This window comes from Frieseomelitta varia, unplaced genomic scaffold, assembly GCF_011392965.1.
Source record: "Frieseomelitta varia isolate USP_RPSP 00005682 unplaced genomic scaffold, Fvar_1.2 scaffold_320, whole genome shotgun sequence".
NCBI classification, from domain to species: domain Eukaryota; kingdom Metazoa; phylum Arthropoda; class Insecta; order Hymenoptera; family Apidae; genus Frieseomelitta; species Frieseomelitta varia.
In genome coordinates this window covers 533,632-558,122 of record NW_025110058.1, presented here as the reverse complement: position 1 = coordinate 558,122, position 24,491 = coordinate 533,632, and the positions used below count along the sequence as shown (strand labels likewise).

Sequence of the window (24,491 nt, the reverse complement as noted above, 5' to 3'; positions counted from 1 at the left end):
GTTTTTTTTTTTTTTTTTTTTTTTTGACCTACATCACTGTCACTCTCCGAACGATCAGGCGCCGGGGGATTAATTCCGAAGTTGATTGATTAAGGCTGGGAATTCTTTGCGAGCTGGGAGCGACGTTAATGGAAAAACTGCTTAACCACTTGCAAGCCGGTAATTGCTCAATGAAAAAAAAGCTAATCGAGTATAGTATAGACCGATAAAAGCGATTAACTGAAAACGTGCGAGAAGAAAATACGACGAGAGGCAGAGATGCGAGAATCTTCGATTCCAAGATGCGCAAGAGTAAAAAAAAAAAAAAAGAAATATTTGAAAGAACGACGACAAAATTAAAAGAAAACAGTGAAAATTATCCGTGTTAATTGAGGCACGAGGAATTCTGCAGATCAAAACCAGAAGCGTGCGTCGCTCGAGAATCCGCCTCTCCCGCGCGCGGTAACAATAAAAATAGATCGTAACGAATACCCGAGGAAATTCCGGTGTCCGGCCCGAACGCCGATTCCGCGGCCGAGAAAATTTCATTAAACGGCGAAAATTTCGCTGGTGGCACCGGGGTTGCCTGCCACCTTGGAAACGGTAACGCGTTCGGCGGCGTGCGGATCGCAACGTCATAAATTCGACGGCAGACAGGGCCGACACGTCGCTTCAGCGCGTAGAACGTCAGCGACAATGACGCAACGGCAAACGCGAGGCGGTTCGGTCGACGAACCCGGCATCGAAATTGTGTCACGTGCTTCCCACTACAGATTACAGGCCTAGACACTCCATTAGACGGCCGCGCGGAAGAATCCCTATTGATAAAACGCGGTAATTAGGCCGAACATCCCGTTTGCCCTCTCGCTCGCGCGTGTGCACGCGTACGCGTACGCCCGACACCACGCCGTTCATCCAACTCGCCGCCCCGCGTCATCACCCTGCACCACCACCACCTCGCTCTTTTCCTTCCCACCGCGATTTAACGAACATTTTACGTTGGCAATGACAAGATTTATTCCGAATTTTCGTTCGTCGTCCTTTGACGGGCGACGAGGAGAATTTTTTGGACCAATTTTCAGAGGCAGAGGACTCGACATTTTCTATGGAAACGGTTCGGTAAGGAAACGCTCGATTAAGAGGGTTTTCTAGTGTGAAGTGAGTGTTTTTTTTTTTTTTTTAACTTTGTTAGGGAATCTTTCGCAAAGAATCAAATTGACAAGATTTATGTGTACGTATTTCAACGACGTTTTAACATTTTTTGGGACGAAGAAAGCACTGCATGCTCTCATAGTCGGTTTTAAAAAAAGATCGTCTCACAGTGTCCATGATTCCGGCCATTCTGCTTGTCGGAAATAAAAGAAAACGTGAATGTTCCTTAATTAGTATGAGTCGGTAGTTAAAAAAGTGGCGATACTTTGAAGTTCGATTATCGATTTTTGCATGTTTCTGTTAAACCACGGAAGCCTAAAAAGATATAAAAAATAAAATTTTTTGGTTGACTCCTATAGTCACACATGTGCTGAATGCGTACTTAAAATTTTGAGTCAATTCGTCAAGTAGATTTTGAGATATCATGGACATCGTTTCCAGAAAAATGCCTTTAAAGTTTACTATTGCGGTAACAATGACGCTGGTCGCCGCGTGCTTCAAACAATCATAACTTCGTTCATTTTTAGGAGTTCACGTGTAAGGTTACAGAGATACATTTTTATATATATAAACTATGTCCTTTAAGAATATGCAAAAAGAAAAAAAGAAAAAAATCGATTTTTTCAAAAGTTCACACTAGAACAGCCCCTTAACGGCGAATAATTGATCATGTAAGTTACGAGTTTCACAACCGTGATCTTACGCCGCGAAAGAGTTCGATAGACGAGAGTCGTACATCATCGAGCCTGGTTTTTCCTGCATTCGCGGTAACTCAATCGTACTCGCAGCGTGAGATTATCGCATTAATTCGGAATAGAGACGCCAACGTCTCGTGACGTCTCTATTCCGTGAGCAAGGGCTTGCGCATCACGCACGGCCATCAATTCCCACGAGAATTATTATTAACTATCGCGCCGAGCCGTACCTGCGCCGAGCAGGTAATCCTCCTGGCGAACGATTAAGAGGAATGACTTTCTCTCGTTTGTCTGTCGCGTCACGAGACAACGTTTCACATCCAGAGGAACGCGTAGATAAACGACAAATTTGCCTTCGTTACAAACTGTACCGAACACAAAGACGGAACCAGGCAAACTTGTACTTGACACTAGGGATATGCGGGTACCCGACATTTCGGGTCCCGAAAGTTTGTGATACTCCGAAAAATCTATAATATTCGGCTACCCGAGTGTTACATCACTGGTGAGAGCCAGAGTGATAATTTTGTCAATCGGATTTTACATTTATTCTTTCAAATTTATAAATATCTTTGTATTCTATATAAGTGGAATCAAACTTTAAAAATCCACAAGCAAAGAAAACAGTTGATAATATTATATGAAAATATTATGTGAAAACTATTTTATTTTAAATTACTGTGAAGAGAACATAATTGTTCAACTTTTTGGGGTATTAATTTTGTTCGCGTGGCTGTTACAACGTTGCCAGCATCTGGCAATAAGCTTTCTTTTATTTGGGTTTCGTTTTTAGTCGGTCGAGAAAGCCGACAGTCGCCAAGAGCACTTGACATTGTCGTCGCAGTTATGCATCTTTTTCTTTTAAGTTAATTTAGTATACATTGTATACGCGAGTTTCCCGTGAGTTTTATTTTCTATTTATTTCCGAACTCTTCGTCGAAAACCACTCAACACTGCTCGTGTTTACTGGCGATGTAGAATTTTCGTGATACCTTGTAGCTGTGAAACTTAATAAAACCAACAGTTTTCCCTATTTCGCATAAATAAAGAAACGCTGACTTATTTTTAGAAAATATACTTTTCCGAAAAAGTAATATAATTTATACTTTACAATCAATCGAAAATCATTATTCAAGTATTCGATTTAATAGAATCGCGTACAAGTTGCATTAATTATGTCGTTGAGTAAATGCAGACTGAATACTATGCCTTTTATCATTGACAATGGCAGCAATATTGTAAATTCAATTGAAACCAATAAAGATTGAAGAAAGAATAAGTGTAAAATCCGATTGAAAAATCATTCGACTCGCGACGTATATAATATCCAAATATTATAGATTTTAGAGTTGCCGAGTCGATCTAAGCACTACCCGACTTTGATGTCAGGTACCCGAAATTTCAAATTTTAAAATGAAAGAGTTAGGTTAAGATACCTAAGTAGACAAAAGAATAGCATAATTAAGATAAATACAAGTATAGGCTAAAGCAAAATAGGATACAAAAATATTAATGTAAAATTTAAGATAAAATGTGAAATGTGCAATGTTAAGAGATAAAATGTTCTTAAATATTACTATATACTTTTTATAGTAATATTTAAGAATCTATTTATCATGTACTTTAGATTTTAATTTATTATTTATTTTATACTTATATTAACACACTGAGGACGGTATGCTCTGAGAAACATGTAGCCTATACTCTCTCGTATTTCTTGAATTGTTTAATATATGATTGAAAGGGCTCAAGAGAATGTATAGCATTCATTATTTAACAAGCGTATTATTTTATTAATAGTTATTTATCATTATAGAGACATTTTACTAAATAAAATACCCCTAGTAATGTTTCATGGTGTGGTATGTTAGGAAACAGTTTCCCTGCTTCTTGAAAAATTATATAACATTATAACACTATATAACATTATATAATATTATAATACACACAATTATATAATATATAATATTATATAATGTAAATTTTATATATACAACGCGTTCCCCGTCCGCAACGTTGAAACGTTGAAACACGAGAATTCTCAACAGTTGAAAACTGAAAGACGCGAATTCGCGTGTCCACAGTGTGTTAATAGAGAACTAGCTCGAGATCCGAGAGACCGCAAAGGGCCTCGAGTGTATCGAGCTCGAAGAAAAGCCGCCTCGACTTTTTCCGGCCATTCGTCAGCTTACGCCTCTTCATCCACCGCACGCGCGATAATCGTGCGCAATGACAAATAAGGTGTCCGAATTAACCGGTAGCTCGTCTCCGCACGTGCAGAAACCCACACGGGCACGCACACGAACGCGAGCGGGCAACTATATCCAACCGTATCCGACGAGATTACGTACATTAACGAACGAGAGAACGCTGTAACTCCCTGGGTTGGCTCCTTTTTATTTTCCCTTTCGGCCGGATTCTCGCTCGGCATGGCTGAAAGGTATTTCCTCGGTTCCGGAAGTCGCATTATTCCTCCTGGCTGGAGGCGAGGGCCGAGTGGAGTCTGCCGGTATTATAGGGCCGATACATATAGTTCGCTGTACAACAGTCAGTCAATACTTTATAGCACGAACCAACTTCCCATCTCCCTTTTCGCCGTCTTTCTCTCTCTCTCACTCTTCGACGTCCCTTTTGCACCCCTTCTTCTTACCCACTACCCTTCTCGATCCTATCCTCATCCCTTCTAGCGAGGAAACAGAGAGAGAGAGAGAGAGAGAGAGAGAGAGTGAGAGTGAAGGGTACCAAACCCCGGCATCGTTTTCCTCTCGTCCTTTCTTCCAACACCGGGGGCAAATACGAGCGCGCGACGGTTTCTACGATCTCCCATCGGTCTCTCTGTAGCAGTGCCTCCGCAATATTCCTCGTATACAGGGTGTGTCTCCTGCCACCGGCCGATAAGAAGCGAAAGAGTAGACTCGAGACCCCGAGAGAAGCGATTTCGGTGATCTGGCCCCGATATCTACCCCTACCTCTCTCGCGAATTTTACCTCACCACGATGGATTTCGACTCGCGAACACGAACATTCTCGAAGGATGCACGTTACGATCGATACGCACTTTTGAGAACACACTTCGAGAAGGTGAGAAATTACGAAATCGCTTCAGTTAAGTCGAGTAAATTAAGCGTCTGTGGAAAAAAATTTCGCGCGAAGAATTGTCATGATGAGAGGAAAGATGTTCTCGACTTGGCACTTCCACGAAGAAATCGACTACACGCGTCCTGTGTACGCGCGCACCGGTTACCAGACACACCCTGTATATCCCTCTATAACTCTCCGGAGGGAAGGACGAGGAACGAACGTAAAGCGATGAAGGGCTGCGAATTTGCAGCAGCGAGCTTCAAGTGCATTGCCACCCTTCGAATAAAACGGGAAAGAGCGTCGTTGCGTGTCGGCCGTAACTCCGCTATACACTCTCTCCGTGTAGCCGTGACGAAAAGACCGCGGGTATTGGAGACCACGATGCAGCTGCTGCTGCTGCCCCCGTACCCAGATGATACTACTTTACTACCTTCGTTTCCGTCCTCTGTTTCCTCCCTTTTAATCCCCAATTCGCGAGGCTCGTCGGCTTCCTCTTCGAATATTGGAACACTCTCCCGCCCTGTTTTATAGGGTCGACGTGCGAATAGCAGTGTTTCACTATGTTTATTTACGGACGGAGGATGAATGCCTTGTTTGAAGAGGAGGAAAAAGCTGAGTTGTACAAAGAAGATTCGGTTTGTTGGATCTAGGCCGATCAATCGACTGTATCAACCTCTTAGCTGTGAACGAGGAGTAGTATACACTCGTCACGAAGAAATGGCAATTCCTTCAGTGAGAAGAGTTTGTTTCTTAAATTGAATTTTTTGTGAAAGATAAAAGACATTTGTAAATTTTAGAACATTCCGAGACTTGGCTTCACATCGTTTCTAAATATTTTCTTGCTAATTAACATTAATCAAGTCGAACATTTTTTCAAAAAGAACTAATGTTACTTCCTTATAATTTAGTTCAATTTTACAGCAGCTGCACATACCTCGTGGTTTGGCTAGTATAGTCGTCATCGCGTCGTTTTAGTAGCGATACAATGTAGATACACACTTGCACTGAAATGACGTGCCACGCACGTCGAGAATATTTTGTCCCCAAAATTGCAATATTTTCATAGTTTTTAGTGTATTTAAGTACCAGACAAAACAAATAATAAATTTATTACTTCTCAATAATTTCTCAATAATTCAGTGATATCATACCGGCGAGTTCAAAAGAAAAAGAAAGCAACGAATTACTGTATACGGTTCGGTCACTCGTTATGGTCCGCAATCAGCTGCCAACGCAAGTGATTAAAAGCGGCGCCACAGCCAAGAGGTGAAAAATTATCTCGACGTCTACACTTTCAACGATATATACAAAATTTGAATCGACTAAATTCTAACTTGCCCCGAGTTTCGAGAATTCGTCGTTTTCGAATAAATCGAAAGGACCATTTTCATGGAATTTTGATCCGAGGAGAAATTTTACGTTGGAAGGGAAGACCGATGTACTATCTTGTTCGAAAAGAAAGAAGATTCAATTTATCGGACTGGGTCAATAGATCACTATATTAAAAATTATTTCATATCGTTGACAATATAATAGTATACACAAATCTAAGAAATCTCAATTTCGTCGACTAAACTCTAACTTGCCCAAAGTCGAGTTTCGAGAATTCCTCGTTTTCAAATAAATCGGAAGGACCATTTTCATGGAATTTTGATCAGAGTAGAAGTTTTACGTTGGGAGGGAAGACCGGTGTACTATCTTGTTCGAAAAGAAAGGAGATTCGATTTATCGGACTGTGTCAATAGATCACTATATTAAAAATTATTTCATATCGTCGGCGATATAGTATATACAAATCTAAGAAATCTCAATTTCGTCGACTAAACTCTAACTTGCCCAAAGTCGAGTTTCGAGAATTCCTCGTTTTCGAATAAATCGGAAGGTCCATTTTCACGGGATTTTGATCCGAGGAGAAATTTTACGTTGGAAGGGAAGACCGATGTACTATCTTGTTCGAAAAGAAAGGAGATTCGATTTATCGGCCTGGGTCAATAGATCACTATATTAAAAATTATTTCATATAGTATATACAAATCTAAGAAATCTCAATTTCGTCGACTAAACTCTAACTTGCCCAAAGTCGAGTTTCGAGAATTCCTCGTTTTCGAATAAATCGGAAGGTCCATTTTCACGGGATTTTGATCCGAGGAGAAATTTTACGTTGGAAGGGAAGACCGATGTACTATCTTGTTCGAAAAGAAAGGAGATTCGATTTATCGGCCTGGGTCAATAGATCACTATATTAAAAATTATTTCATATAGTATATACAAATCTAAGAAATCTCAATTTCGTCGACTAAACTCTAACTTGCCCAAAGTCGAGTTTCGAGAATTCCTCGTTTTCGAATAAATCGAAAACGACCATTTTCACGGGATTTTGATCCGAGGAGAAATTTCGCGCTGGAAGGGAATGGCGGTCGGCATCTTGGTCGGCGGAAGGGCGAGTATCTAGGTCTGTGTAACGATTTTTAGAGCTGCCGACCCCTCCGACAATCGTCCAGCCCATAAAAAACTTGAGGCACCCCACAGTCAACGCGCTGCGCCAGGGTTTCCATAGCGACCGGAGCCCTTTTGCGCCCCTCTGTCGTTGACCTATACCTACGCTGCGCTACCCTTAGATCCACGCTTGCCCTAAATCTATCAGACCGATTCAAAGATACTTTTTCATCCACCGGTCGTCGTGCTTCGCAAGAAGCGTCGTCGCGCCCCGGACATGCGAGATAAATCACGAGATCGTTCCTCTTGCTTCTTGTTTCTCGCTTTCGCGCGCGAGAAGTGGCAGATGGGGATAGGGTGAATTTTATGTTACGCGGTTACGCAAGCTGGATGAGCGCCGGAGAGCGGTCTCGTGTACGTAACCAGCGGCCACTGTCTTCGGGACAGTTGATTGATGCAGCTGGACGCGGTGTAACTGGTGGCGGTTTTCACGCTCGATCCGGTTTATCGACGTGGACAAATTAGAGACAGGACGTACGTACACGCACCTCTTTCGTCCGGCTGCGATTTCCAACTATGAATTAAATATCAACGGGGAAGAGATGTATGACGATGTATCACCGCCAGGATGTTATTTGCACTGAATAATTTAAATTCGCTGTATGGTTTATGGGAGCTGCCCCGGTTCAGAATGAACGGCCAGTGGCAACTGGTTCTGGTTGACCGAAGGCCTGGAAACACCGTGTGTTCCGACACACGAATCTATTCTGGTGTGTAGGTTAAAAGGGACAAAGATCTCGGTAATTGCGACAGAATCCGAACGGATCCACAGAGGAAAGAATTTACATTGTGAACGGTGTGCTGAACAATGGAGCAGAGAAGGGAAATGAATCGGGATCGTAATCCTGGTGAGTTTAAGATGGTTTTAATTTTCGACTTTCGCCGATAAAAGCGGAAACAGTTAAACCGAGAGGAGAGTTAAAACAGGGCCAAGTCATTCAGTTGGTTCGTAATTCACTTTTAAAGATCGGCGAAGGGCCACGACCGAGGGGCCATTATCAAGCGTCGTCGAGGGAAATTTAGGCGTACGACGAGGGGAAAAGAAAGCAGAAGAAGTAGAAGAAGGAGGGACAAAAAGTGCATCTTGCGTGGTCCAACGAGAGGAGAGTGAGAAGGAGAAAGTGAAGCCAAGCGAAGTAGAAGCACGCCCGACATCAGACATGCAGCGCCGACGAAAAGAGAAGCGAAGAACAAGAACAAGAACAAGAAGAAGAGAAAGACAAAAAAGAAAGAAAGAAAGGTGAGACCCGCGAAATCGTAAATCGAGAATTAAGTATGACGGCGAGCGGTAAGACGTATATAAATTTTCCTTGCCGATGAATAATAAATGGCAGAGGTAACCGAGGAGGAGAGGTACGAGACAGTACGAACAGTAGAAACCGGCGCGGCGCGGAGCGCGTGTTCGAAGCTGAAGAACGGCGAGCAGGGGATAGGAGATGATGGCGAGAGGGATAGATAGAGAGAAAAAAGGTAAAGAGCCAAGGCAGAGAGGCAGAGGGCACGCAGAAAGGAAAGGGTGTGCTGACGAGAGAGATTCGAAGGAGAACAGAGTGACGGAGAAAGAGCGAGAGAGGGAAAAAAAGGAAGAAACGAGGATAAGAGTGGAGAGGAGAGAGAGCAAGGAGCGAACGAAAGGACGTTAACCCTTTTCTTGTTTCTCTCCAGCCCATCCCTCCGTTCCTTCTCATCGCAGGAGTGCTCCTTTCCGCAGGAGAGTTACCTACTCTCTCTCTCTCTCTCTCTCTCTCTCTCTCTCTCTCTCTCTCACTTCAGTCACTTTTTCCACCTCGCGATCTTCTCTCTGTCCAACCTTCTCTCCACGATTCCGTTCGTTGCACCAGGTCCCCTTTGAACCACCCGCTTCACTCTTTCTCTCTGACCTGTTCCATCTTCTTCTCTCTTTCTCTCTCTTTCTCTTTTTCACTGGTTTCCCTCCCTTCTTTTCCCTTTTCCCCGGTGCTCGCTGTTTCTCTCTCGCCAGCAGCAGTATCTCGCCCCCGCTCGCTTTCTTACTCTCCCTTTTCGTCGAGGGGAGAACAAAAATTACGAATCCGCGAGGCATTTGTCGAGAGCCACAGCTCGATCGGGGGGGGGGGGGGGTTCGCCTCGGCCGTGCGCGCCAAGCAACCACGGTTATCAACCGCGGCGAAAATGTCTCGAACCTTCTCCGCTGTCCGTCACCGTCCGTCGCTTCCGCAATCGGGCAACTTTTTTTTCAAGCATTCCGCAACTACACTTTCTCTTTCAATCTGCACGTCGAGTATTTCCTACTGCTAGTATTGCATCTAGGAGAGTTTCTACTAGTTTTCGCTTTGTAAACGAACGACGAAAATTTCGTCGAGATTACCACTTGACGTTTTTATATTTCTATTCTATTCTACGTTCATACAGGCGACAAGCATGTATCAGCAAGCGAGTGTCGCCTCGTCGAGGAGGAAGCAGGAAGGGACCACGGCTATCGCGAATACGTATACCCAGCGAATAAAATTCGCGGAACACGAGGAGCGAGAGGCTTCTGGCGAAATAACGAGGTCGAAAGGAACTCGCGGGAATTTCGCGTGAATTTTAAAAATAGCTGCCGCCGTCCCGTGGCCCGTGGCCATAAATCAAATCCGCATTACCGTCCTCAACGATACAGGTTACGCTGCGCTTCAACTCTCGAAAGTAGAAGAACACCCGGTGAATAATTACCGCGCGGAACGAAAGCGCGAATAAATCGGTTCTCGGTGGGCGGGAAAAAGGCGGTGCTACTCGCGTTTCGCAACGCGGCGCGGGATCGCACGTGAAATTCCCGGGGACATATTTTGCATATTTTCGCGTGACCGTGCACACGTAAGGACGATCACGTGGCGCTGGACTGGTTCAGCTTCGCCGTGGGAACTAGTCTTCCAGACGGTTTGTAATTATTAGAACCAATTTGTCCGTCTAATAACACGTCATTATACTATTACAAAGTCGTAAAGATAATCATCGTGTCTACCCGGCTTTGCCAGCCTATTGTTTCACGGCCCAAAGGTTCTCTCTCTCTCTCTCTCTCTCTCTCTCTCTCTCTCTCTCTCTCCACGTGATCGTCGTCGTGAAGATCGTGCGTGCACACGTAACGCAGCCTCCGCCCCCGGACTGGCTCGAATCGATCGGAGAAATCGATTTTACCGCGAGGAGTAGAGGGTGAGAAATGTGTTTGTTATACTTTTCCGAATTGCTGGATTTCGTACGACAAACAAGCGGAATTCACAGCACCAAGGATCGACAATCACGGTTCGTTCGTTTATATGAAAATCAGATGGTGTCGCGTGATACAATTTTTTTTTCTCTCTCTCTCTCTCTGCGATTCGGGGTGGTCGAGTTTTCACTCGGGGAGATCAAGAGCCGAGAAAAACAGCGTTACGTTGCCGTTATATACGCGAGCCAGTTTGTATAATCGGGGTGGACGATCGTCGCGTGGTGGCTGAGCCGCGCACAACGTGTATCTTGACGAATTCAACGGCACGAGAATAGCGCGGAACGTTTAAAATAAAGTCGCCGCGGCGGTAAATTTATCGTTTCGAACGCGAAATCTGTTTACCCGTCCCTTGGGGATCCGCGCGTCGCAAGCGCGCTCGCTCGCTCGCGATGAAAACCACTAAAATATTCGCCGGCTGGAATTCGTACGCGTCTCTACGCAAAACCTGCCTGCCCTCCTTGTCACTCGCGTATCACACTTCTCTATACCCGGTTGGAAATAAGGCCGGGTTTTGGAATACCTGACCGGTTAGTCAGACCATTTAGTCATTCCTCTTATACCGGGTACCCGGGTATCGCGACGCTCACCAGAACCTCGCCTTTGGGAACTATCCAGATCACGAATTAGCTCGTGAAAAAACGAGGAAAAAGGAAAGAAAAACGCCTCGAGGGTTACAGAAGCTCACCGAAATAAACACGTTAAGTAACAACATCGGGATACACCCGGGGAAACGTGCGTTCACGTGCGACCGCGATCGCGTTTTCACACCACGGATTTCCCGTATTTCCCATAAGAACGGGACGAGTTTCCATCCAGTTTCCTCTGCACGATGCAACGCATGAAACACTTCTCCCAGATACTTTGGTTAGGTAGAGGAAGAAGTGTCTGTCGTTCAAAATTTTGATAAAGCGATGGATTGAGCAAATTGATGGATGAATTGATCTTTCTTCTCGGAAGAATACGACTTACACACTGCTACATTTACGTATTTATTGAAGAACTGCGATTAATGTGTATGTAAATGCAATGTAAATCACACTATAATGATGTATGTACTAACAGAGCGAGGGTGATTTTCACCAAATATTAACAGGCGTTGTATCTATGACTGACGGCGCATGTCACTTTCTACTTAACTCCCACGATAGCCTTATGGCTAAGGACACAAACTTCCAAAACGGAATGTTACTTTTATTAACAAGCTACTTTTTCATAAACGAACGTAGCATCGTGAATAAGCTCGATTCGTAAGAAATCATTATACACTTTCAGATTTGTATGCAAATAAACATCACAGGTATATATGTATACCTCGTTGATCATATGTTAATTTGGACGTTTATTTGCATACAAATCTGAAAACGTATAAAGATTTTTTTACGATAATCGAACTTATTAACGATGCTACGTTTGTCCATGAAAAAGTAGCTTGTTAATGAAAGTAACATTCCGTTTTGCAAGTCTGTGTCCTTAGCCATAAGGCTATCGTGGGAGTTAAGTAGAAAGTGACATGCGTCGTCAGTCATAGATACAACGCCTGTTAATACTTGATGAAAACCACCCTCGCTCTGTTTTATATATATATATATGCTCTGTTTATAAAATTCATTATATCTCATAAACGAAGACAGATGGGACATATATTTATATGACTTTTTCTCATTATTTTTAGGCGTACAATCAGCTGCCGAAGTGGGTCCCACAAGTTACGAAACATACCCTGTATATATAGTTGCAAATTCATATAAATGCAAATCTCCCGATTGATTGTAAATATCGGAGCACCGTATTTTGTTTAGAGTTTAATAACCAGCGACGGAGGTTACGCGCATTGGTCACGGGGGCGTATCCCCGAAACAGGGGTTTCATTTGCGAAAACACGCAAACAGGAAGTTGGGTCTATCAGACGGGCAATGACCTCGACTATCTTAACGTAATAAGCCGAGGCAACGCAATCATCTGACCTCGATTCAGCCAAACTGCAATTGTTGTAAACTAACTAACCAACTGTTCCCGTGATGATGCCGCGCAGTGTGCAGAAATCAGCATAAAATTATACGTTCTGCCGAAAACCAATTCCAAAAGCCAATCACCGGACCGCAAATTCATTCCGTCAAATTCCTGTTATTACCCGTTATTTCTGAAAGATGAATCCGTCTCGAACTATCCGTGGCTGTAACACGACAGTTCGTTTTTTCGATAACGAAGTTCTCGACGAGCCCCCTTGTAAAATTGAAAGAATGCTCGGCGAGTACAAGACGACGCTGGAAGTTATTGAACTCTCCTACGGATATAACTTGACAGACGCTACAACTTAAATTTTCCATAGATGCATGGAACGTTCTTGGTCCAGCGATTAATAATGCCTCTGCATTTCCATGGAATATTTAGCGGGGGAGAAAAAATTTCATTGTGTGTACAGAGTCAGAGATCTGCGAAACGAAAATATTCTCTATTCTCGGTGCGCGTTAGATCGATGAACCTGCACTTTCACGCGGTGAATTTCATGCATGCATCGTCATATTTTTAAATCTCTCTCGTGAACGTATAACCACGCGCTGTTCGCCGGCTGATAACCGATCCCGCCGGGAAGAGAGGATAGAAGAAAACAGAGTGGAAAATTTATAAAATCGCCGGGATTTGACCACGGGGTTTGAGATTTAAAGAGAGAAAAAAGAGAGAAAGAGAGAGCCGACAGCGATACAGCCGACTTCAAAGAAGCAAACGAATATCTTTGGTGCGAGGGTGCGTTAATTAGGAGAAGCAATGAATCGTCGGACGCGGGGGTAAAATGGAGGAGGAACCAAAGAGAGGGTCAGGCGATAGAGTTCGAGAGAGAAAAAAGAAAAAAAGAAAAACAAAAGAGTCTGGAGAGACAAGGGACCGGGTAGAATCTGGGAATGTCGAAATTTTTGGCCGGCTGCCAACGCGCCGGTTATCTTATTATGATCAAGCGGAATTAACGAGCTATTTATCGAGATTACACACGGCGATACGCAACGTTATAATCTAAAATAAACCACCGCTCGGTCCCGCTCTCGGCTTTATCAACCGATTTTGTAAGCGGCGTTCGCCAAACAACGCGGCTACAGATATCCCGATGTTGTCGCAAACCACCGCGAACACCTACGAAACACGCCGTAAAGAAAAAAAGAGGAAAAAAAAAGATACGTATCTCCCTTCGTACTTGTCGATTAAACTCGAAACAATCCATCAGATGAAATCATCTGCAAATCGCCAATTTGACAACTCTTAATGAACTCTTAATGAACGACGACATTCGGAGAAAAATAATACCGAAAAATTTCTCGTTCGGAAACGTATCGAGATCTGACGATCGGAGACATTTCGGACGGAGCTGAGAGCCGCTTTTCCACGGCGGCGTACGCGGAACGGGAGCGTACACGAGAAGATTGACGAGGAGGGCACACGGCGCTGGTCGTCGCGAAGGGCGATGCACACAGATGGGGCGAGAAATGGGGATGAGGTGGCGAAGAAGGGACGACCGAAGCGATATCGTTCGCGGTGGTTCGCTTCATTCGCCCCGGCTAGACGAGGACCGAGTAAAAGCGGAACGGAGCAAGTGCGACGAGAAACGAGCATAGCGAGAGAAGAGAGAGCCGCGCGGAGTCGGCGGTCGGCCACTGCGCGAAAAGAATAGCTGGCTGATTCATACGCGAAGTCACGAGCCCGTACGTCGTACGCAGCCGGCGTACGGCCGTGCAAGCGTAATCGAAAACACACGAGATGCACACGTTTTACAGCGAGCTTCTCTTTCTCTCTCTCTCTCTCTCCCGCTGTACGCTTTTACATTCGAATTCTTTCTTTCTTCCTTCCGCGAGACCGTGTACGATCCTCGCGAATCACTCGCGAACCTAGTGTTTTCAACGTTTTATGATTCTCGAGTAATGGTTTTCAATTTTTTAGAATTTCCACGAGAGACGTTAAAGTGGTAATACTGTAAAATGCAATGGAATATGCAAGAGATCGTTAGGCACATCAACTACGAATTAATCGTTTCGACCAAAAGCAGTTCTAAATACTGACTTTTTAATATCGTCGAATCTTACAAGTTACGAGCAAGTAAGAAAATTTGTTAGCTTTGCGTTTTTACGTGACGAGCGAAATGAGTAAAGAGACTCATGAGAAAGCACAAGAAAAAAGAAACCGGAGAACCAATCATTTTCCGCGTGTAGCCGCGTAAAGGTCACTAAAGGAAACGAGCAGAATACGAGGTGTCTTGTCCCCTGTGGCGAGAGGCGCGCACGAGGCATCGCGGAGTGGAAAGAAGCCCCGAAGCCGAAGGGAGAGGGCAAGGAGAAAGTGGCCGCACGGTTAGAATAGTTAAAAATAACCTGACCAAGGGTCCTGCGCCGAGCTTCGGTTCCTGTAAACATGTCCATGGGGAGAGGCGTGGCAAAAGGAGCAACGCGAAAGCTTCGCGCGGCTCGCGCGTAGCCTCCGCGACAGAGAGAGACGAACCGACTACAAGTCGGAACTCTCCCTTTGGTGGTCGGAACGAGAGAGACTCGCTGGTGCAGGGGAGCAAAGAAAAGAGGGGAAGAAAAAGAAGAAGAAGAAGAAGAAGAGTAGATTTCGTAGATACTCACGTGCTTCCATAGAGGTATCTTGACTCGGCGGTGGTAGCTGCGTGGTCGTCGGCAACGTGCTCGTGGTCCTTGCCGTGGTCGACGAAGATGATGAACCTTTGGCCTGCGTTACCGCAACCTTGACCTGTTCCTCGCCGGTGTCGGCGGCCTCCTCGTCCTCGTTCCTCGCCGCCTCCACCGGGCTCGGGCGTTTCCTTACGTTTCCAACTCCCGGCTCCTCGTCATCCGGATACGACCACGCTGACATCGGCCTGGCGACTGTTGTGGTCCACTCGACGACACCACCACCACCACCACTTTTGATCTCACCACTATTACTCGCGTCCCCCGCGAACGTGAACCTACCCCTCTCGTCTTTGCCAGATGAAATATCCACCTCCCGTCTATCTTCTTCGTCTTTAGCTTTCCTATTACTGGGTCTACCAGCGGTGAGTTTACCCGAATTCACACTGCCGTCGTTCGCTAACCTAGGCACAGTTCGATGAACCGAACGAAACGGTGTGTGTGTCCAAAGGTCCGTAGGTACCGTAGTCGCCGTCTTTGTTGTTCTTCTTACTATCGTCGTCGTCGTCGTCGTCGTCGTCGTCGTCGTGGTCGTCGTGGTCGTCGTCGTCGTCGTCCTCGTTCTCGTTCTCGTCCTTGTCCTCGTCGTCGTGGTTGCCGTAGTTGGCGAGTAATTCTCGTTCGACAAGGCCTCCTCACCGACAACGTCCTCCACGAGACCCAACGACGACGACGTCGAGTCGCTGCCAGTTGTTCCGGTCGCAGTGAACGCGGCAATACCACCCCGACGAGCTTCTCGTTCGACACCGTCCGATTCCGTGTAACGGGGACGAGAGAATCTCGTATGCAACCAGTACGGTTCGACGAGGCCTAAAGAGGTTGAGCCTCGATCATCGAGCAGGCTTGCAGCGGCGACCTGCCGCCGTCTCGACTTGGTCCTCTCGTGAGCCAGACCTCCTCCTCTTCCTCCTCTGCCGCCTCCTTCTTCACCTCCTCTTCCACTTGTCGCTACAGGGGAAGAAAGATCCTTCCTTCCTTCGATGGTATCGATTGTCGTTTGTCCCCGGGTTGCCGAAAGCAACCGACTCCTGTCGTTTGAATCGTCGTTCAGATCCTCTCGTTCACCTCGTCTCGGTAGCAACGACACCTCGTGATAATCCAGTTCTCGTTCGTTGGAAGATCGACTCCTCGTGTAAATGGCTCTTCGAAAGGTGGACGGGAACGGTGACGATGACGGTGACGATGACGGTGACGACAACGACGACGACAACGACGACAACAACGACGACGACGACGACGACAAACGGTCCGTCGATCGAGGCAGAAGACGAGGAGGCGTAGCGTCGAGGGACACGTGCGGCGGATCGGATACCACCGGCGCAGCCGTCGTCGTGCACGTTTGATTGCCAAGAACAGCGACGACCAGAAGAAGCAGGGGCAAACCCACCCCCGCCCCCGTGGTGACCCTCACAACCCCCGGCCTTACAACGAAAACTCGCGAGGCCGTCCAGTCCAGCTGGTTGTAGGCCGATCGTCTCTACGATGATGGATCCTCTGCGTTCCAATCGACTCTCTCCTTCCACCTCTCGCTTCCTCGCCCTTCCTTCCACCGAGATTCGTCGCTATCTCGCTGTACGCGTCAAAATTCCACGACCCCTCGTCCGCCTCTTCTTCTTCCTCTTCTTCCTCTTCTTCCTCTTCTTCTTCTTCTTCTTCTTCTTCTTCTTCTTCTTCTTCTTCTTCTTCCTCCTCCTCCTCCTCCTCCTCCTCCTTCTGATCTACATCCAACCTCCTATTATCGGTGTCTCTTTGCAAAACACCTGCTCTCACCCTTGTCCACAGCCAACACGGGCTCCGTTTGCACCGACCCGGTTCCAGGTGTCTCTTTTTCTTCTTCTTCTTCTTCGTCGCCGCGACAACTGCTCCACCAACGAGACCTCGCTCTCGCATTTATCCCGTCGCGTGTCGAACGTTTCTACCGAGGTATCCGCGTCGCGCGAACTCCACCGACGACGACGATATCGCTGGCTACGCGACCGCGCTCCGACATCATCGCGAGCACCGCCGATCGTTGTCCCCGATCATCACAATCGGGCGAGCACTCGCGAGCACGCGCGCCACCGTTGCTCGCCTCGGCGGCATTCTCTGTCTCGTCGTTCTCTTTCCTCACCGCGCTCGCCACTTCCGACTCGACGGATTTTTCCACGGATGCAGGCCGCGACCTGCGCCTCGGAGAACAGCCACGACCGAGTCTCTGTAACAAATAACGGCACGGACTCGTCATTACGATTGAACGGCTAATCCAAGAATCATCGCTACCGCACGATTCTTGGAAAAAGATTATTTACACACATACAGAGTGTCAGAGGTTTAAGCGGATCATACTTCCGTCAGTGTGTTCTATGAATGGAAATAAGGGACAAACGCTTTATGAAGAAATGTTTTTCGTTCGCGAATAGACCTGTTCTCTCTCCTGAATTATTATGTACGTAGCAACTACGCACTATTCACAGAAGCGACTGATACAAAGTCATTCGCCGAATGAAACACGGCGCAAGAGTATACAAAAGAATACAAAAACAGTAAATATCGCTGGCGAGAGCGGATGTTAGTCAATCAGCTTAAGGCAACTTGATGTTCGTTTACATTCCATGTAATATTTGGTTCGTTTGAGTTACGTGTATTTTATCTAACATTTATATATTATTGTATTTATATAATAATATATATTTATTTATTATATTTATGTATTTATATATATTTGTTTTATATATTTATATAAATTACCAATATAATAAATATATAAATATAATAAAATTTATTATATTTATTAAATTTATTTGTTATATTTATATAATAATATATATTTATATATTACATTATACATAACATTTATACATAATATTTTGTTCTTGTTTCGGACTGAAATATTTTTACAGACATTCTGTACATCATAAAATAATCTGTAAATAAAACAAAGAAGAAAATGTTACACATTTAAAAACAAAACGTAACCATAATTGACCACAGTGTTATTGTTGATCCTTGTTTCGAGTACAACTGCGATAAGAAGGAGCAAAAAAAAAGATACCTCGTAAATACTCGACCGATGCAAAGAATTGATTGACAAAAGACTATAGCTACATGCTTCTTTTTAATCTCACACGACGTTGATTTTTACACACTTTACTCGAATAGAAGAAAAGAAACGATTATTGCAAGATGTTGTAAACTTAGCTTTTACTTCTAGAGATCATCCATCCGTCTTTCCTAAAGAAAAAAAAAAAAGGGAATACGAACGTGTGGGAAAGAATCATCGAAGCAGATTGTCGAAGCAATTAATCCATCGAACCGGGTACGAACCGGTCCAATTATAAATAAGAATAGATGGGCCGCGGGAGATAAAGAGGAACAGAACCCGTGCAGCATGCACACTGTCTTATTCTGGTCTATGGACTCATGCTTCCTACAACTTCCTAAAATACGAGCCCCGAGGAAATAGTTCACGAACGGATCTCTCTCGGATCGTTCGTTTTGTTTCTACGGTTCTACCCTCGTTCCGTTCCCCCTTTACAACCCCCTCCTTTGTCTCCGCGCGGTGCTCGCGCGTGCACCCGACAATACAATGTAATGAAACGATGTCCAACACACGCGAACCGCGTTCTCTCCTCTCCTTGCCGGCTCTTTCTGCAACACGAGCGAGCGCACGCACGCACGCACGCACGCACTCACATACGAGAGGGGGAGCATAAAAATGAAAATGTTGCCCCGCGGAACGCGCACTCGAGATTTCGAGTGCTCCTTCGTCGAGTCTACCTCGCATCGCGTGGATTTATTATTTATGTCGAGGATCGGCGAGCTCCCCGATTTTACGCGGGGGGAAATATCGTGCCCGTTGGCGGTAAACGCGAGTAATCGCCACGGCGAGAAATAATCATTCCGGCTGCGCCAGTCGAGATAAACGCTAATCGATATTCACGATGTTGCCGGTGAAAAAAAGTAACGATTCAATGATAACGATCGAGATCGAGACGATGGAACAGTCTGCCGTGGAATGTCGTACGATCCAACTGCGATACCCTTGTATCATAATAATAATAATAATAATGAGTTATTATTCAACTAGTAATATTGATAAGTTACAAGTCGCAGACTACCAATTTTCAAGTTGCGATAATCTTATAATCTTGCGTGAAATTAGTGTCGCTCGATGGCTAAACAAATGTATTAAACAAAACGACTGGAGAAAGTTGCAGATCATAAACTTCTAACTCCTAAGTGTAATCTTACGTGGTACTGATTTGATCACGGATACGGAAAAAATCCGATTGTTGTCGTGTCGCTTGACGGCCAGAGGAAAGTATTTTAATACGAAACAATTGAAATTACAGGTTACGAACTTCTAACTTATATTCCTATAATCTTGTGTGAAATTGATTTCATCGCGGACACGGAAAAGATATAATAAATCCGATTGTCTCGTGTCGCTCGATGACAAAAACAAAAAGTATTTCGATACAAAACGATTGGAGAAGGCTACCGATTATAAATTACCAATTCGTGATGTTACGTGGAATTGGTTCGATCGCGGACACGGAGAAAAATATATAAGTCCGATTGTTTCGATGGCTAAGTCGTTTCTCTAATCTAAAACAGTAGAAAAAAGAGGGAGTCGTTGAAGAGGACCGGGAGAGGAGCGAGGCAAGGGAACGAGACAATGTCCGGGGAAATTTATTTACCAAGCAGAGGCTAGGCTCCATTAAGCGCGGCATCGTCGGTCAGAGAAATCTCTAAAATCCTATTTTTATGAACGGTCGTCGGACATGAATAGTTCGGCCTACCTCTCCGCCGCGGAGGGAACGTCTCCTAGAAATATACGCCGACATAGAATGACGACGGAGGTGAAAAGGGACGCGGGGTGATTCGAGAATCGTGCGGCAGAGAGTAGTCTTGTTTCCACTGTCCACACACTCTCTCTCTCCTAATGCAAAACTCATGTAGCATCGATAGAACCCGTCGACTTAGCCCAACGACTTTGCACGACACCGTGGCGTGTCACTGGCGTTCACCGCCGCGTTTTCCCGCGAGATGTTTGCTCAATGTACTTTATCGAGGAGGAAATCGCGCGAGCAACGGCAGATAAAAGAGGCCTGGCCACGAGGCAGAAGAGACAGAAGGAGGGCCGGCGAATATTTGTTTACGCGGCGAGAAAACGGCGAATCCCGCTAATTATAGTCACGGCAGCCGAAGGGAGGAAACGGCGAGGACACTATTTTTACGAGAGCCTCCCGCTAGAATATCGTCGGACCTCTCGTCGTCTCTGCCATCGTCTGACCGCGACACAAAGCGAACCGTAACCCTCCTCTATATTACACGCGGCCCGCCCGATAAAAATATTACACGTCGCCGGGGCTCGTTTGCACGAGTCTGACACCTTTGCCGAGGAAAAATTTCCTCCGTATCGCAAGTCGCTGCTTACGTCGGGCTCACCGTCTAAGGACGCGGAAACGCGGACGTTTTTCTTCGAAACGTTAAGGAGCCCTTGCCGCAGGACAAACTGCGACGTTCGGCAAACGATAGTTAACGAGTCAAGTTCCTCTGTTTCGACGCGACCGCAAATTTCAGCTGGTTCGTTTAACGAAGCGGATTTATAATATCGATCAATCCGGCAGAATTTTTGAGGGAAAGCGTAGGGGCTAGAATAGCGTGCGGCGCGCGCGTGTCATCGAATGGGAATTCGCTGTTTTCACGAGGAAAAATGTGCGCGGCACGCGCGCTGACGTTCTATTTTCGAATGAAAGGCGCGATCAGGGGACAAGAACGAAAGAGAGACGTAGAAACCGGGAGAGAAAGGGAGTGAAACAGAGAGAAAGAGAGAGAGAGAGAGAGAGAGAGAGAGAGAGAAAAGTGGAGACAGGCGACGAGCCAGAGATGGAGAGAGAGAGAGAGAGACGTTCAAGTAGAAGTGGCTATGCGCGTAAGGAAGAGAAGTGGAAGAAGCGAACAAGACAGACGTAGGAACGAACTGTGAGGGAAAAGCTGCGGGGCAGAAAGTGAGAAAGCGACGCAACGAGAGCAACAACATTGTACAAAAACGAAGATAGAATGTCTCGCGTTCATGTTTGTGTGTGTGTGTGTGTGTGTGTGTGTGTAGGTACACGGTAGAGGGAGGTGGACAGAGGCGCGAGAGTGTGGTACTCTTTGAACGTACGGCGGGAGAAGGCGAACAGAGACAGAGAAAGAGAGAGGGAGAAACAGAGAGAGAGAGAGAGAGAGAGAAAGGGGTGAGGAGAGAAAAGGAGATGGAGTGCATGCTGCCGTTGTAGTGCGGACACCGGCAAGGAACTCCGACTCGTCTTGTGCTAGGCGGCCATGCTGGGTCTCACTCGCGTTCCGAGAATGGGTACCTTTTGCGTACACGATGAAAACTCGTGTATCCCCTCGCAGAAAATTCTGTCGCGCACGTTGTCGCTTGCTACGTACGTGTATGTATGCATGTGTGCATGTACGTGTGGAGCGTAGCTCGGTGGAATCGTGCGGCACAGCGAACGACCGGCGAGGGTAGTATCGCCTGGTGAGTAGAAAAAGCGAATAGCAAAATAAAAGAAAGACAAGAGAAGAAAAAAAAAAAAAGGAAAATCAAAGGGAAAGGGAGCGAAGGAAAGAAGAAAGAGGGATGGTAAAGGATGACGACGACAACAACAACAACATCATCAACAACAACATCATCAACAACAGCAACAACAACAACAACGTGCGCAAGGCGAAGGAAAAAGATGAAAAGAAAGAGGGGTGGGGGAAGGGACGCGAAGCGAAAGAAACAAAAAGAGAAAAGAGAGCAAGCGTGCGAGAAAAAGAAAGGAGACAAGCACACGCACCGTGTTGACCACCACGCGTTCGCCGTTCGGGATGAAAGGAGGGGGCACCTCTGTTCACCAGCACGATCAGACGGTATACGCAGTACACGTAAAACTACGCGCGGCAACGACACACACGACGCAGTGCACGCGTCTTCGCGGCGGCTCCGCGTTTTCCACACCGTGTGCAGCGTGCCGATGCTGGCTTTCCCTTTCACGGCATGGACGCCGCACGGCGAAGCCACGCCGGAAGACGAACCCGGAGAAATGAAAGGAGAAGCGGCGGATCGAGCGAGCGTGTGAGAGATCGTACGCAACTCGAACGACCGATGCTCGAAACCGAGCGTACTAAAGATCCGTGGAGCAAACGGTGCTACCTATCGGATGGCACTGCGTTCAGCGCCGCGGTGCGCGACCCCCGTCGGCCTTCATCGTCTTTCCTCGTCGCGTCTCGTCCCGTCTCGGTGGCGATCGTCGCTTTTCGCCCCTTTCCGTCCCTCGAGTTTCTGCCGCTTCTCGCGCGCCTCTCCCTCTCCCTCTTTGCCCCCCCTCTTCCTCACTCATTCTCTCTCTCCTCTCTCTCTCTCTCTCTCTGTCACCTTTGCTCCTCCACACCGTCCGTCTTGCCTCTCTTCTCTTTCTATTTCTTTTCTCTTCTCGTTTCTACCTTTCTCTTCTCTTCTCTTCTCTTCTCTTCTATTCTCTTCTCTACTGTTGTTTTCCCTACCATTCCATCTATCATTCTCTAAACCCTTCTACCGCGAGCAAGAAACTCTCTTCTCTTTCTTCCGCCGTCGCTGCCTCCTTCGATTCTCCATCTCGCCGCCATCGCCACTGTCACCACTACCGCCGTCGCGGCTGCCTCCACCGCCGCCGCCGACACTACCACCGTTAACCGCTACCATCGCATCGCACACACCGTCGCGTCGTCACAGCTGCTGTCGTCGCCGCAGTCGCCGTCGCAGTCATAGTCGACGAGTGCCGTCGCGAAAATCGTCTGGTTTCTTGCCAGTCGTTAGCCCGAGTCAACTCGAAGACCCGATTACCACTCGATCGGACGAATCTCTCTCTCTCTATCTATCTATCTATCTATCTATCTATCTCTCTTTACACACCTCCTTTCGTCTCGTCGCGCTAAACGTAACATCTTCAGCATCAGTTTGGCTTATCTTTCTGACGAGAGAATTCACTTTTTTACCCGCGGATTAGGCGTCTGATTTTCTGGAGCATCTATGATTGCAGGAAATGGATACGTGTGGTCGATGTTTCAAAACCCGAGAGAAAGAGAGAGAGGTCTCGCTAGAATCTCAAGTTATTAAATGATCAACGAGAACGGATGATATACCGATAAACTTCTATGCTGTCTGATCGGGTTACGTTTGCTTAGTTGATTCATGGCTCGTGGATTTTAATCGCTAGGATCATTAAGATCGTGCGTGCTTAGCTGCTCGAGTGCCACGATGAAAGTATAAGAACTTATTTACTTTTAAACATGACGAGTGAGACTCGTATCTTGTAAAATATCACGCGAGTATAATGTGTATAATAACGCAAGGAGGCACGATAATTCCTTAAAATTCCTTCCAGTTTCCTATGTTATTTGTAATGAATTGTGTGCAAGTCCCGCAAAAAAAATAAAAAAATAAAAACAAATCACGGAATTCTTGAAAGTTCGAGAGTAAACCACCTAGTAAAACCACGTGGTCCTTGCGCCGACAAAGGGCCATCGGTAACGCATTGACCATCGCGATCCGTGGCACGCACCCGCAATGTCCCCTAGACAATCGGACAACAGAATCCGGGATTCTCCAATACAGATGAACCTATGCATATTTGGCACATCACACCCGGCACGTTCCGTTGAGTCACCCTTTCGATCTCAAGCACGCGCAGCAAACGTAACACGGAACGCATACCGCTCGCAACGACCAAATTTCGCTACGCTACTCCCGACCTTTCCACCAAAATCGAAAACTACTTGCGAGGAAAACGCAAACTGTCGGGGCCAAGAGTACGTATCGGTTATAATTATGACGTGGATGTAATCCAGCCCAGTAAATTAAGAATTTGCACCAAACATGACGCACCACAAATTTGGATTGCCACTTTGGGGATCGTAATAAGTGCTTGTCACACTTGACTGTCAAGTGCTTACTATCGAAGGATTGTACATGTGTTGGATTCCGTGTAATGGAGCCAACACGTTTATTTATAATTTAGAAGAGTTTGTTCCTTTACAGTCGTGGTCGTGTATGAAATAGAATGATTTCGAATGTTCTTGTACAATATAGAATATAATGTAGAATGTCTTTATAATGATGTAGAAAGTCTTAGAACACTCTTAATGACATAGAATGTCTAGAATACTTTAGAATATAGTGATATAGAATGTCTCT

At 45.9% G+C, this 24,491-nt stretch overlaps 2 protein-coding genes across 2 annotated transcripts; both read right to left on the bottom strand.

Moving 5' to 3' along the window:
* Positions 1 to 15,110: 15,110 nt before the first annotated feature.
* Positions 15,111 to 17,188, bottom strand: LOC122530031 (mucin-19-like). The gene is made up of 3 exons (XM_043656643.1): positions 17,069 to 17,188; positions 15,880 to 16,775; positions 15,111 to 15,828 (listed from the first exon to the last, which is right to left on the bottom strand). The coding sequence occupies exons 1-3, from the start codon at positions 17,186 to 17,188 to the stop codon at positions 15,111 to 15,113; spliced, it is 1,734 nt and encodes a 577-aa protein (XP_043512578.1).
* On the bottom strand, positions 16,760 to 21,858 carry LOC122530015. The gene is made up of 2 exons (XM_043656621.1): positions 21,646 to 21,858; positions 16,760 to 17,492 (listed from the first exon to the last, which is right to left on the bottom strand). The coding sequence occupies exons 1-2, from the start codon at positions 21,733 to 21,735 to the stop codon at positions 17,214 to 17,216; spliced, it is 369 nt and encodes a 122-aa protein (XP_043512556.1). The 5' UTR covers positions 21,736 to 21,858; the 3' UTR covers positions 16,760 to 17,213.
* Positions 21,859 to 24,491: the final 2,633 nt, after the last annotated feature.